Source organism: Psammomys obesus, unplaced genomic scaffold, assembly GCF_907164565.1.
Source record: "Psammomys obesus unplaced genomic scaffold, mPsaObe1.curated_primary_1811, whole genome shotgun sequence".
Classification (NCBI taxonomy): domain Eukaryota; kingdom Metazoa; phylum Chordata; class Mammalia; order Rodentia; family Muridae; genus Psammomys; species Psammomys obesus.
In genome coordinates, this window is record NW_026596073.1 from 1,925,092 (window position 1) to 1,938,310 (window position 13,219).

General features: G+C 36.8%; 1 protein-coding gene across 1 annotated transcript in view; it reads right to left on the minus strand.

The window, feature by feature from the left end:
* The window catches only part of Otogl (otogelin like), a 163,489-nt gene that overhangs the window by 124,481 nt on the left and 25,789 nt on the right, over positions 1-13,219 (minus strand). Inside the window, exons 9-16 of the mRNA XM_055626081.1 lie at positions 11,779-11,906; positions 11,310-11,416; positions 6,078-6,184; positions 5,735-5,860; positions 4,024-4,132; positions 3,159-3,205; positions 2,597-2,742; positions 1,366-1,489 (exon numbers count right to left, since the gene is read on the minus strand). Of these exons, the coding sequence (XP_055482056.1) occupies positions 1,366-1,489; positions 2,597-2,742; positions 3,159-3,205; positions 4,024-4,132; positions 5,735-5,860; positions 6,078-6,184; positions 11,310-11,416; positions 11,779-11,906 (894 nt within the window). The remainder of the gene's footprint in view (positions 1-1,365; positions 1,490-2,596; positions 2,743-3,158; positions 3,206-4,023; positions 4,133-5,734; positions 5,861-6,077; positions 6,185-11,309; positions 11,417-11,778; positions 11,907-13,219) is intronic.

Here is a 13,219-nt window from a genome sequence, read left to right on the forward strand (position 1 = left end):
TAGAGATGTGGAGCATAGTGGTGTGTGGTGTGTGTACATGGACATTTGTGTATCTATGTGTATGTGTGTTGTGTATGTTTTATGGTGGATATGTGTGTATGTAGTGTATGAATGATGTGCTGTAGTGCGGAATGTTATTCTAAAGTGGCCATGATCCATTAGGAAGTATCAATTTTCTCAAATTTTTCCATATTTTTGTGGATGCCAGCAGAAGTGGGAAGCATAGCTTTTGATGATCACTATTTCATGACACATTTAGAGACAAACTCAAAAAGTTCTTCCTTGCTCCCATGTCATGTTTTGCCATGCCTCGCATACTGCATGCTGTATGTCTGATATCTGTCATCTCAAAATCATTTCCACACTGCTGTGCTTAAAGTCTACAAAGACAAAAAAAAGAAACGATCTACAATTCCTTAATATTCACTGTTTGACTACTGTGTGTGAGATTACCATTTCATGAAATGATCAAATGATAACAATTGTATGTTCATGTCTACATGAATTTTCTTAGCATGATACCTATGTAACACTAATATGTGATGTATGTGACATAAGCTGGAGAATTTCTGAGAGAGTTTTCACTGTGCAACAAAAGAATATTCTTTTTTCTTTTTAATATTAGTTACATTTTGTTAACTCTGTATCACAGCTGTATCCTGCTCCTTCATTCTCTCCCAATCCTACCCTCCCTCCCTCATCTTCTCCCTGCCCTTTTCCAAGTCCACTGTTGGGGAGGACCTCCTCCCCTTTTATCTGACTCTGTTTTATCAGGTATTCAAAAGAATATTCTTAATATTTACGTTGCAATACAGACATAAACAAAGTCCATTCCAGGAAACTACCATAGATGAAGCCCTTTGCACACTGTTTTCCTAATATTAGCTCTGAATAGTCTTTCTTAATGCTGTCCAGGAAGTAGCAATGTCAATACAGTTATATTATCCCCTCAACAAGCTTCACGCAGACCTAGCCCTCACTTCTCTCCTTGAAGCACTTCCTTACCTTCTATACCCTAAGAATTACTCCACTTCAAATGCTCAGTGACACAGCATCTCCTTCAGAAAATTCTCCTTACTTGCAAGTCCTGTTCCCAATAGGGGATGTTACACCTCCAAGGCGACACCTTTCACCAACAGGGACCTATTCAGTCACTGAGTTTATCTCATTTTATTGTGAGAATGTACTTGCTTTTGCAAATTCTAGGCCACTTGAAAAGAAAAGCAATAAATATGGTAGCCCCTGGTATTTTTTGGTGGAGTGACATGAGCACTCAGCAAATGCTATGTCATCAACCAAGACAAAAATGGGCCCTTTAGGGTGTGTTTGCTTTGATGTTATTGTACTTACGTCACTGCTTCTTACCATTCAGAGTGAAGCCTTGGTTAGGACTGGTGATGATTTGGCCTCCCCTAGTGAGTGTCACTTGTTTGTTAAAATCATCCTCCAGAATTAGAGTGATAGACTGAAGGCAGACCAAACCCAGGTTCTGCATAAAAGTCAGAGTATTGGTGAGAGAGAGAAAGAGATGGAGGCAAGAAAGGTGGGGAAAAGAAAAATAGAAAGGAGGAAATGGAGAATAAGTATGTATAAATAAGAATTTCTGGTATATAAAAAGGCCTGGATATGATGAAGGGACTGTTACATAATACATTTCATGTAACCCCACCCGTAGCAATGTATGGTTTGATATGACATATCGAATATACTATATATACATATATATATTACATAAAATGTTTAATTACATTTTCAGTGAAATACCAGTAATAGGTTTCCATAACACATATTTTTTCACTTAGTTAGTACAATTGACAAAGTTGTCAATAAAGACTACAGCCAAGAAATTTAGGACTAATCATAAACGTAATTCAAACATTAATAAATTTCAATAAAAGAGTCAAGCTGAGCCCGGGGGTGACAGGTCACAGTTATTGCCCCAGTACTCAGGCTGCTGAAGGAGAAACAATGCTACAAGATTAAGGTTACCCTATGCTACACAGCAAGGACCTGTCTCAAAAACAAACGCTCTGGGGAAAAAGCAAAGAACTAGTTTATAATGTTTGTTAAAAAGGACCTTTTATTGGAATTAAATTTGATTGTTAAAGATTTTGGAATTTTTTAAATTTTTTTCTTTTTAAATAAATTGTTGATGTGTTTATTTAAAGAAAAGATCTAACATTGATACTATAATATGTCAAGAATTATATATTATATAATTTTGTATTATATATCCTTTTAGAATAATATATAACCTGCTGGATCTTATCTAAAAATAATAACTGTTGCTTGGGAGTAAATCAAGGGTTAGTCCTATTGTGAAATCATGCATTACATTTTCAAAGAGGAAAATATGCAAATAACCTAAAAATTCAGGTAAAACTTTTTTTCACATGTAAATATATCTAAAGTCAAGGTTCATCATGTCATCAATATATGTCATGACTAATGGTGAGCACTATTCATTCTTTTGTGATATATTAAGAATAGTGACATCTTACTAATCAATACATTAGAAATAGTGATTTATTTTATTAATCAATGTTGGACTTTGAAATATGATAATTCCTCTGCTTACTGCCAGGGCTGTACTTACCTGCTCACAGTGAGCTTTCTGTAAAGTAATTGTGAATTTATCTTTTCCAGTCCCTTTTACAAGGATGTACTGGCACATGCCAATGAAAGAGTAATGGCGCCCATCAAACGTGGTAAAATGAGAATCACCCACAACAGAACACTGAACTATCAAAAATAAAGAAGGAGAAGAAAACAGATAAAGGAAGCGGGAAAAGGTGTGTTTATCCCTAAAAAAAATCAACAGAACAACTTAAGATAATAAGAGTACCTCAAAAGAAAAGGTTAAGTGTTAATTTAGATTTACTGGTCTGATAAATTAGGTTATTAAGTTTTATTAAAAATTATTAAACGATAGCTTCTCTATACAGTTTTAGACTTTATATTTACCCATTTTAACAAAATTTTACCAAAGTTGCCTGCTCAATGGTACTAGGTATTCAATCCTCTATATGTAAATTATGTTAATTATATTCTTTTATATATATGAGATACATTCATAAAGCCCAATGTTATTTTTCCTTCCAAATTAAAAAAAAATTTTAAGTTATTAAAATTTGTTTCTTAACATTTTAAAGGATTACCTGGACAGTCATGCTCAGTGCAGTTCCAAACTCCACCAACACATACACTAAACAAAATTATAAAGATATTAGCCTGACATAGTAAGTATGCTAACATTTGCCTCAATATATTGATTAATATAAAAATATATCGAGTTAATAGGTTCTTGATTATCTGACTAGAAAACCCTCTATAAAAATGTTGGACTAATAGTTATGGACTGGTTGGATCACAAATGAACATCCATTATGTATCTGTTTAATGTCATCAGACATTGACAAGAGGAAAGAGTCCTCTTCTTGTGTAAGATAAAGGCTTCTTTCCTCCTTCACAAACAGAAGATTTTCTGAGGAAAGAAAGAGTCTCTGATGACATCAGCATCTAAGAACATGGTTAGTTATAAAATTGCATGGTTTTGTGTGTGTGTGTGTGTGTGTGTGTATGCTGACAGCAAAGAAATAAGAGCCATGCTCATGGAGGAATTCATGCTTTACAAGAATCTGAGCTAGTTTAATAAGGAATTGTAAATCTTTCTGTTCATGAACCAAAATTGGCAATAGACAATCACTTTATAAAGTATTCAGTACAGAAACATTAGAATGCCATCAAGTTGTAAGAAGAAAAGTATGTGTTAATTAATGATTATAAAGAACAAAAAGTGATGGGCAGTGTATGAGCATAGGACTTTATGAAATTACCAAAGGAAGTAATAAGAATACAAACACATCAACATAACCAACTTGTGCAGTCCAAAATAAATACAAACTGCACCTCAGAATTTGCAGATGAAAACGAGCAATGAGTAGACTCTGCAAGATATTATCGTGACCAAGTTGTTAAATAGATTGACATTCAGAGATCATTGTGTAGCCATTGACCACTTACCATTCAGTGCACTCTTGTTCAATTTTTGAACCAACTGAATAAGCTAATCCATGAAAACTACATGGGCAACTTTCCAAAGAGATGCAAGTCCCATTGTCCATTATGAGGCCTGCATAAGAAAAATGTGTGTCACAATCTCAAAGACAACAGTAAGGGTTATATTCTTTGACTACGTAACAGTTTAATCAAGTGCTGTTAAGACCTTGCTTATAGTAGAGGCTAGAAACAAAGCTTCCTTGTCTGTCAAGGAGTATTCTAGTAACCTGGCTCTCAGTTGGGTATCAATCTTATGAAGAATTTTTTCAATGATTTTCAACATTTATTTCCTGTAACTTGCCATCAAAGTCTCAAAGTCTGCCAAAGAGAAGAAAGGCAACTGAAAACTACTTTCTTGAATTTAAGGAAAGAAGAGAAAGAAAAATGGGAGAAGGTATATCCTTGGTTTATGTTCTGTTTAAAATCCAAGATAGAAAGAGATTTACACTATTGACACACAGATACTGAAGAACTATGCAGTGCTATACAGTGGTCCATTGCAGTGCATTTGTTAAATCTTTGTGAAAGTGAGTGAGGATAGAGCAGAATTTAAGTCAGCTCTTCCTTCCACAGGCCTTTTTTAACAACAAGTTTCCTCAGGAAAAAGTATTGGCATACTGAATTACATGGATTAATGCACTCACGCCAGATCCTTTTTGAGTGTTTGACTGTAAGCAAACACCTCAAGACTGCCACTTGTTCAATGTAGTGGGAAGTCAGAAAGACTTTGGGAAGATCACTTTTGTCTTTTGAGGTCCCAGAGATTGAACTAGATCTTTTGCATAACACAGAAGTACTTTACCACTGAGCTGCATGCATGGTCTCCTTTTCCTATTTTGTATTTTTTAAGGATGGGGAACCAGTTAGACTGAGGATATTTGTCGGTGGGCAAAGTGCTTGTTGTGTGTACGTGAGGGTTTGAGTTTGGATCTCTGGAATGCCTAAATGCCAGGCCTAGCTCATACATTTCCAGTACTAGGTTATTGAAAGAACTTGGATCCCAGAACTTGGTAGTCAGTCAGTATAGACAAAATGGCAAGTTCCATGGTTCAGAGAAAGGCCCTATTTCAAACTATCAGGTAGACATTAATAGACAAGTGCACATAAGTCTCTGCCTACACATGCAGATGCATACATACGCAGTATATCACGTATGTGTATGCTCAAAAAATCAGAGGCAGAGAAATAGTGCAAGGGAGAAAGTTCCGAAACAAATCTTCAGGCTCCCTTATAAATGTCTATCCATGCAATAACTTTAACCCTCACTTCTATCATTCGCTATTTTTATTCAAATATTAAAAATAAACCAGGACTAAAATCTTATAATGGAAAAATATGAAGGTCTTTTCTAAACTCACTTTTACAGTCCAGAAAATGAAAGTGGATAAAGAATTGATGATTACTAAATACTGAAAGAATAAATTCATCACCTTGGCAATTAAAAATATTAGATTCCAACTTTCCTGAAATATTTACTCCCCCCCCAAAAAAAAATCCCCTTTTATTGTTAAAGAAAAGCAAACATTACTCTCAGTCACTTCAAGGACTGAATGCTGCAAGGGTATGGAGCAATATCTCTGATGTCCAGGGAAAGGACATCAGGTCCAAGACATAGTCTTCACATAACCAAGTACAGCTTTAGAGTACAGGCATGGTTTTGTCGTGAGGTGCTTACCGTCTGCACAATAGCATCCGTCAAGGCAGTGAAGGTTGCTCCCGAGACACTGCTTATCAAACGTGCAGCTCGGTGGACAACAGCTGATGCAGTCCCGGTGGACAAAGCTGTCATCACACTTGTCAGCTGCAATGGGCAGACAGTGGGCTGTGAGTCAGTTTTATCCTCTCTCAAAAAAAACAGTGTTTAGGAAACATGGAAGCTTACAAATATGTCAGCAATTAAAAAAAAATCTTGCAATGTGTTAGTTTTGACAGTCGGGTAAACTGAATTCTTGAACAAGACTGATTTTTTTATTGTAAAATACATGGCTTTTTTTGTATTTTGAAAAATACAAACATACTGCACGCTGGAAAGTCATCCCTCCAGTCTTGAATGGGGAAGCCAGCATGGGAACAGGCTCTAGCATACTCAGTGGCTGCTCGACAGTAGGTTTCATCATCATCAGTTCTAGAAAGAAAAACAAAAAACTCTAAAAATGGGAACTACACAGAACTCTGCCTTGGAACCACTGAGCCTTAAAAGCAATGGAAGTCTGGTGAATACACTGATACCAGTTGACATCAGAATGCCTGTCTTCCATGACATAGTCCCTAGGAGATAAGCATGCTGAGAACACATACACAGGAGATAGTAGATGAATATACCCACCTAAATTTACCACAGTGTGTGTCAACACCTTACCGTAGCCTTTCAATTGTCTGAACACTTTCCCTACGGGTCAAGTAGAAACTATAATGAAAAATACTTATATTTAAATTTTAAAATTTTTGTATGCATTTGTACTTCTATACAACATATCCTAGACTTTTTCGAATTTAATAAATAAATTAAATGCAGTCAATAAATGCAGATAAACTTTTATATGAAATTAAAACATAAATTTATATTTCTACAAAGAATATCAAACATGAACATTTTTTTCCGAACACCTCATTCTGAATTGCCCAATAGTCTGTGGCCTTCCTAAGGATTATACTAGTTCTTAGTGATCCTTGCCATAACAGTACAAAATATTTTTGAAAGACTTAATAAATAACATTTAACTTAAGATTTAAAAGGAAAGTTTTTTTCAGCTCTTTCACTGAAGCTGGACATTTTTACAACACTGCCACAAGTAAATTATCTCTAATTATTTTTCTTGTAATCACTTTAGAAGCTCTCTAAACAATAATTTCTTATGGGATCTGCCAGTTCCCAAAGCAGATTAACAAGGAGCTTTCAAAATAAACAGGTTTATAACAAGGTAGCAAGCTTGGTTTTCAACCCAATCCTTACTCAAAATTGGATAGTTAAGCATCTTAAGAGATAATGACCTTAAGAATGTTCCATTCTGTGACTCTTAACATTTCTGGTCTTTGTTATAAAAGCCACCTTCTCAAATTGCCCTTAGTCTGTGCTACTGTAATTGGAACCAAGTAGCTTATCTAGTCCAATTAATGGAGCTTTAGAAGGCAATAGAGAAACTTGTCCATATAAACTTCAGAAGCTCAGAAAATTCTAAAAGTGCAGACAAAAAACTCTTTCTGAAAAGAAGCATATGTTAAAAATTATTGGGTTTCTGGGAGAGATTTACCTTAAAGTACCATGCATGATTTACCTTAACTATGTGTGTTTTCTACAATTAATAGTGATTTTGATAGTTAAAACAGAAAGTGGTTTGGGGCTTGCCAAACAGTGCAACAAATGTTAAATTATCTGTCATTTGCTGAGTGTCTATGTTACCCCAGGAACCACGCTATCGCATAGTCTTATCGCACCTGTTCAAAAACATTGCAATCAGGCAAGAAGGAAATTGCTATCTTTATTTGCTGAAAGAAAATGGGCTTATTTTCCATTTGGAAGTTAAATCTAATGAGAAAAACATGCATTAAATAATTGTTGTTTCTAATTCAATTGACTTTGACATGCCAAAAATTAAAATCATTTCTTTGCTGCCAAGTTTTTACAAGCAAAACCAGGAAGGCATAAATTCAAGGATTGTACTCTTCCCATCCAAATATCACTCTTGCGGGGAGCCTCACTCAGTCCTTGATCTCTGTGTGTCAATCACCAGGTGCAGGCAAACGAATGTACCATTACTGGGAACCTGCTTCTCTACCCCACTAGAATTTAGCTTTTCCGTGTAAAGACCATGTGGACATGATTTCTCTTTCCATGGTGTGTCACTTTGCTTAACTAATAAGCATAAAAGATGGCTACCAAGACAATTTCAATGTGTCATGATATAAGCAAGAAATACATGTGTGTTTAGTAAGTTTGTCTTTTCATTGAACAGAATCCCTCTGAATCAGTCCCATAATACAGGAAAAGTAAAGAACCACTCATTTCCTACTTAAGGAAAGAAAGACAGAAGGACAGTAAGAAGGTGTGCCCTGGAGGAAATGCCAGAAGTGGAAACGTATTCTGGGAGTTTCCCACTTTCATCTTGGCAATGTCCACTAAACTCAAACACAATACCACTCTTCTCATAGGACCTGCCTATCCGGCCTCCTAACCCCGACTTTCCACCTCAAACATGTGTCTTAACAGTCAGCCAATGTACTCAACAATGAGGTAATTCTCTACCTCACTGTTCTGTTCCATTTGTCCTGAAGAAAGGACAAGTCAGAGTTACAAAAAAAAAAAAAAAAGGTTAATTTTTCATTGAAAGTTTATGTAGATATAAGGGAGAACTGTTTTTATCTCTAGCTTCCCTTGCTTTTCCTTGTATTTCCTGGATGTATCGATGCTCAGCAGAAGACTTTACTAGCCTCCTGTGCAGCTAGGTATAACTACGTTTCTACCTTCTGGTCCAAGATACTTAGATTGTGGGTTGCATATGAGTCCTCCAGGTCAAAAAAAACTAGTGCTCCATTTCATCTCTCCCTTCTTCACAGCTAGCATGGAGACATAATAATAAAGAGCCAGGTTGGACCTTGAAACTGAGAATGATACAGGGACATTGTGTGTCAGCAAGACTGCAAAGTCACTGTGAAGCTTATGGACAAGAGCCATGATGTTGATCCAAGAGCAATTACTGGCTTGAACTTTTAAATGAGAGAAGTATAAACATTCCATTTAAGTTTATCCGCAGTTACCTCGGCTATTGGAGTGGCCAAATGAATAAATAGAGAATGACTTTCCTGAATCTACCAAAAGATACTTTATCTCAGCCTACAAAAAGAAATATGTGCTAAAGATGAATGTGAATTTAGGAAAGCCCCAAACCATGGGCACAAGCCATTTTGAGGAAAGAATCTTTTTTTTTTTTGATTCTATATAAATGGGGAAATAAGGAACGTGTCTACCTCTGTGGATCCTGAAAAGGAAAAAGCCAGTTTGAATAAAAGAGCAAATACAGAACAATTAGTCTTTACTTTTTACAGAGAAAGAAAAAATTTTCAAAAATTCATACTAAAAGGCAAAAGATTTATATGATCTGATTCTGTAGTCTAGTTAGGCCACCTCACCAGGAGGAGGTGATCAAAGAGCCGGCCACTGAGTCCATGTCAGAGACAGCCTCTACTCCCCTTACTAGGGCGCCCACATGGAGACTGAGCTGCCTGTGTACTACATCTGAGCAGAGGGTCTAGGTCCACTCTATGCATGGTCTTTGGTTGATTCGTCAGCCTCTGTAGAACCCCCTGAGCCCAAATTTTTTGGCCTTGTTGGTCTCCTTGTAGAGCTCCTCTCCCCTCCAGGTCTTTCTATCTCCTCCTTCTTCCATAAGATTCCCTACCCTCTGCCCAAGGTTGGGCTATGAGTCTCAGCATCTGTTTTGATACACTGCAGGGTAGGTCTTTCAGAGGGCCCTGTGGAAGGTTTCGGCCCTGCTCCCTGTCTTCTGATGTCTATCCTGTTTGCTCTTCTGAATGAGGATTAAGCCTCTTCCCTGGGGTCCTCCTTGTTGTTGAGCTTCTTTAAGCTGTTTATCCTATATTATATGTTTAATATCACTTATAAGTGAAGAGATGACATATGTGTCTTTCTGCTTCTGTTTCCTCACTCAGAATGAGACCTGATAGGGTAGGGTCAGATAGTAGGAAAGGAGAACCTCCCCTATCACTGTACTATGGGAGGGACATAAGGGGGAAGAGAGAGAGTGGGACCAGGAAGAGATGAGATAGGGGGCTGCAGCCTGGATACAAAGTGAATAAACTGTAATAAATAATAATAATTAATAACAAAGAAAGAAATTTAAAAATATTCTCCATTTGGTTTACAAAGGCATTTATATACTGTAGAAAAAAAATCATCAGAAAAAGATATGGGCTTACTCTACAACAGGAGAAAATAGCCCATATGGCTGTCAGAACATCATGAATAATTTTAATAAAAGCAAAACATTGCATAGTAAGGTCACTGACCATCATTGGAGTAGAGAAGCTATTTGAGGGTTTTGTGCTCACCTAGGAACCCCTGGACCTAGAAACTGTGTACCACAAGTCAAGGCATGACTGCACTCAACTCAAAGCCATGCCATAAAGTCAACCAGTTTGTTGTAATATTTGGAAAACATCAATACATTAAGTACACTTCTATAGTAAGCAATTTATCTTTAAAAAAAAAGAATATTTACAGGTAACATAATTTTAGCACTATTTCCACTTTTTTGGTATTACCTTTGATAAAAGTTAAGATCTTAGCAAGCTACCAAAAATTCAAATGGCCTCACTTCACCAAAAATTAGTTGGCTGTTCTACAAAAATGGTCAAGCATACTATTTTTATTTCTTAAGACTCAATTATGTTAAGATATACAAGAATTCCTAAAGTACTCCTGAATCTTCAAGATGACTAATCACATATACTTGATAACCAAAAATAAACAAAATTTAGAAATAGTTCGACAATGGGTAATTTGTCTTAATTTCTATGATGAACACGGTGTGATCGATTTCTTGCCCAGATAACTTTCTATTCTGATTGTTGCTGAACTGGAAAAGCATAAAGAAATCTGTGACCATGGAGAGAAAACATTATAAATGTTTATTTCTAGCCATCTCCAATTGAAATTGAGCATTTCCTTCAGTTGTGCATAAAGGCATCAAATCACAATGTTATTAGGAAGATTTTGTTCCTAATTTTTTGTCAGAAACATATCTCACTTATTTTTCATTTGTTCTCATTTCTCATTATAATTGGAGAAATTACATATTATATTGTTTGCACCCTCACAATGCTAAATTTCAGCAGTCATTAAATATGAAATACATTTAAAGCACCTATGCAGTATATTAGAAGCTGATTTCTTTATTTCTTTTGATGACTGTTTCATTAGTCTCCTTTATAACATTGTTTTATTTTGTGGATCATTGCACAGAAGGTTCAGTAGACATCTCTAGAATCTAAAACAGGGCCAGTGGCACAAAGGGTTTAAAAGCCATCAGATTCCGTTTCTTCTGTGTAAAACATTTGACTACCTGTTTGACAGCCACCTTCTAATAACTAGCTGTAAGTCCAGTGTGGTCCTTATACTTAGCACTCTGTGGTAAGTCATTGAAATGGCTGTGTTACAGAAGTACATCTGCTCTTGTTTTGTTTGTTTGTTTTGCATAAGAAAATTTACTGCAAATACTAATTATTTCACTTACTTGCACAGGTCATTAACACAGCTGGCGATATATAGGTATGGATCGATGTATTCATGGCAGCTCAGAAAAGGAAACTGCAGCAATATCTGGCATTTGAAAAAGATTGCCTGTGCAAAAGACAGACAGCAATCATCAGAAAGTTCACTGGTACACAAGTGTGCTCATTACTTACCTACCTGAAGAACTCTGTGTTCTCACTGGAAAGAGCAGATAATTTATACTTAGAAAAATGTGATGAAAAATTTTCAAGCTACCTATTTTATTGATGAATCACCACATTGGTGAATCCCATTAAATCCCTTATTGCTGAAGTTAATGTGAAATCATTCCATATTGCTATTACATAATCTGAATCCAATAATTTAATTATAGTGAATTTGCACTAAAATGCTTAATGCTAAGCAGGCAAAAAATAGATTTGTATTAAATCCAATATGCCGAAGTTTTTTTTTTTTCATAGCAAACTTACCTCAAATGCTGGCATTCCACTGGAACATGGATTTGGAAAGTCTGAGGGAGTGGGTACACATTTAGGATCATCTGGAGTTTGCAGCAGCCAGCTGTTTGCAAACATAGCAATGTCTTCTGTGTAGTCCGCTATTGCATTCAGACATGAACAGAACTGTATCAGAGTCATTTCCACAAACCCTACTGAAGTTCTTCTTCCAGCTGGCTAAGATGTCTCAGTCAGTGTTTTCCGCACAAGCATGGGAACTTAAGTTTGATGACCAAAACTTGTAACTCTAATGCTGAGGAGACCGAAAAAAAAAACAAATCCCTGGGGCATACTGGCCAGAGAATTTAGCATGCTTGATGAGTTTCTGGACCATGAGAGACCCTGCTTCAAGGGAGGTAGGTGGTGTTCCTGAGAACAAAATCTGAGGTTGTCCCGACTTCCACATGTAAATGCACACATATGTATCTACACAGGCATTTTATAAAACATGCATAGAGGCAAGGTGAGGCTAGCAAATAAACCAAAGAGAATGATGCTAAGAAGTGCATCTATTTCACCTAAATATGAGGAGTGGGCTGACGCACGCTTTAACGGGGTCCCAGTGTTAAGAAGCCTAAGTGATCCCAGAATAATTAAGGGGTAATTATTTAGGGGTTCATATAGGATTCAACAGACAGCAGTGAACGGCTTGCAACAGATCAAGTATAGGTTCACCACTAAGCCTTTGAATATGTTCAAGGCAGATATGGAAATTAATCCTGCCCCTTATTCAGACAAGGCTGAATCTCAAGTTTCATAGGCTAGGCAGAGACACGTAAAACAGGAGGATTTCAGGTTGGGGGCTTCAGATTTTCTGCCACCCAGACTTGGTGGTCTGATTACTCTGAATCTCAAGTGTTTTTCCATCTCCTTGAACACAGTTAAAAGAGGGGAAGTAATATGTGTGGGCTACTAGAAAACACTGGTTAAATTCACTGTTCACAGGAATGCTTTGCTCCTTGTGTGACATTCCCAACTTCCCTATTGCATGGAAGAGTGGCCAGGGAGGGCACCTGCCATTCCTTCCCCACACACTCTTGTTTATTCTCCTGCTCCACTTCTTGTACAACGGTCTCCAGCTACCTAGCTTTGGGAGTTGCTCCTTAACAGCTCACAGTCCTTGTCTTCAAGGGCCTCCTCCTCCTCCTTCAAAACCACTCTTCTCAGATGGTAAGCAGGAAGATCTCAAGCCCACAGCTTTCCCTGGCTACAAGTGAGTTCAAGGTCAATCTGTGTAATTTAGTGAGATTCAATCTTAAAAGAGAAAGAAGAGAAAAAGAAGGCTGGGGATGTAACCTCTTGATAGAGTCCTTACCTGGTATGTACAAGGCCGTAGGTTCAATTCCCAGTATTGTAAAAATAAACAGTGTTTAAAAGCCACTCATCCATCATTTTCCTCTCTTCACATAGGACT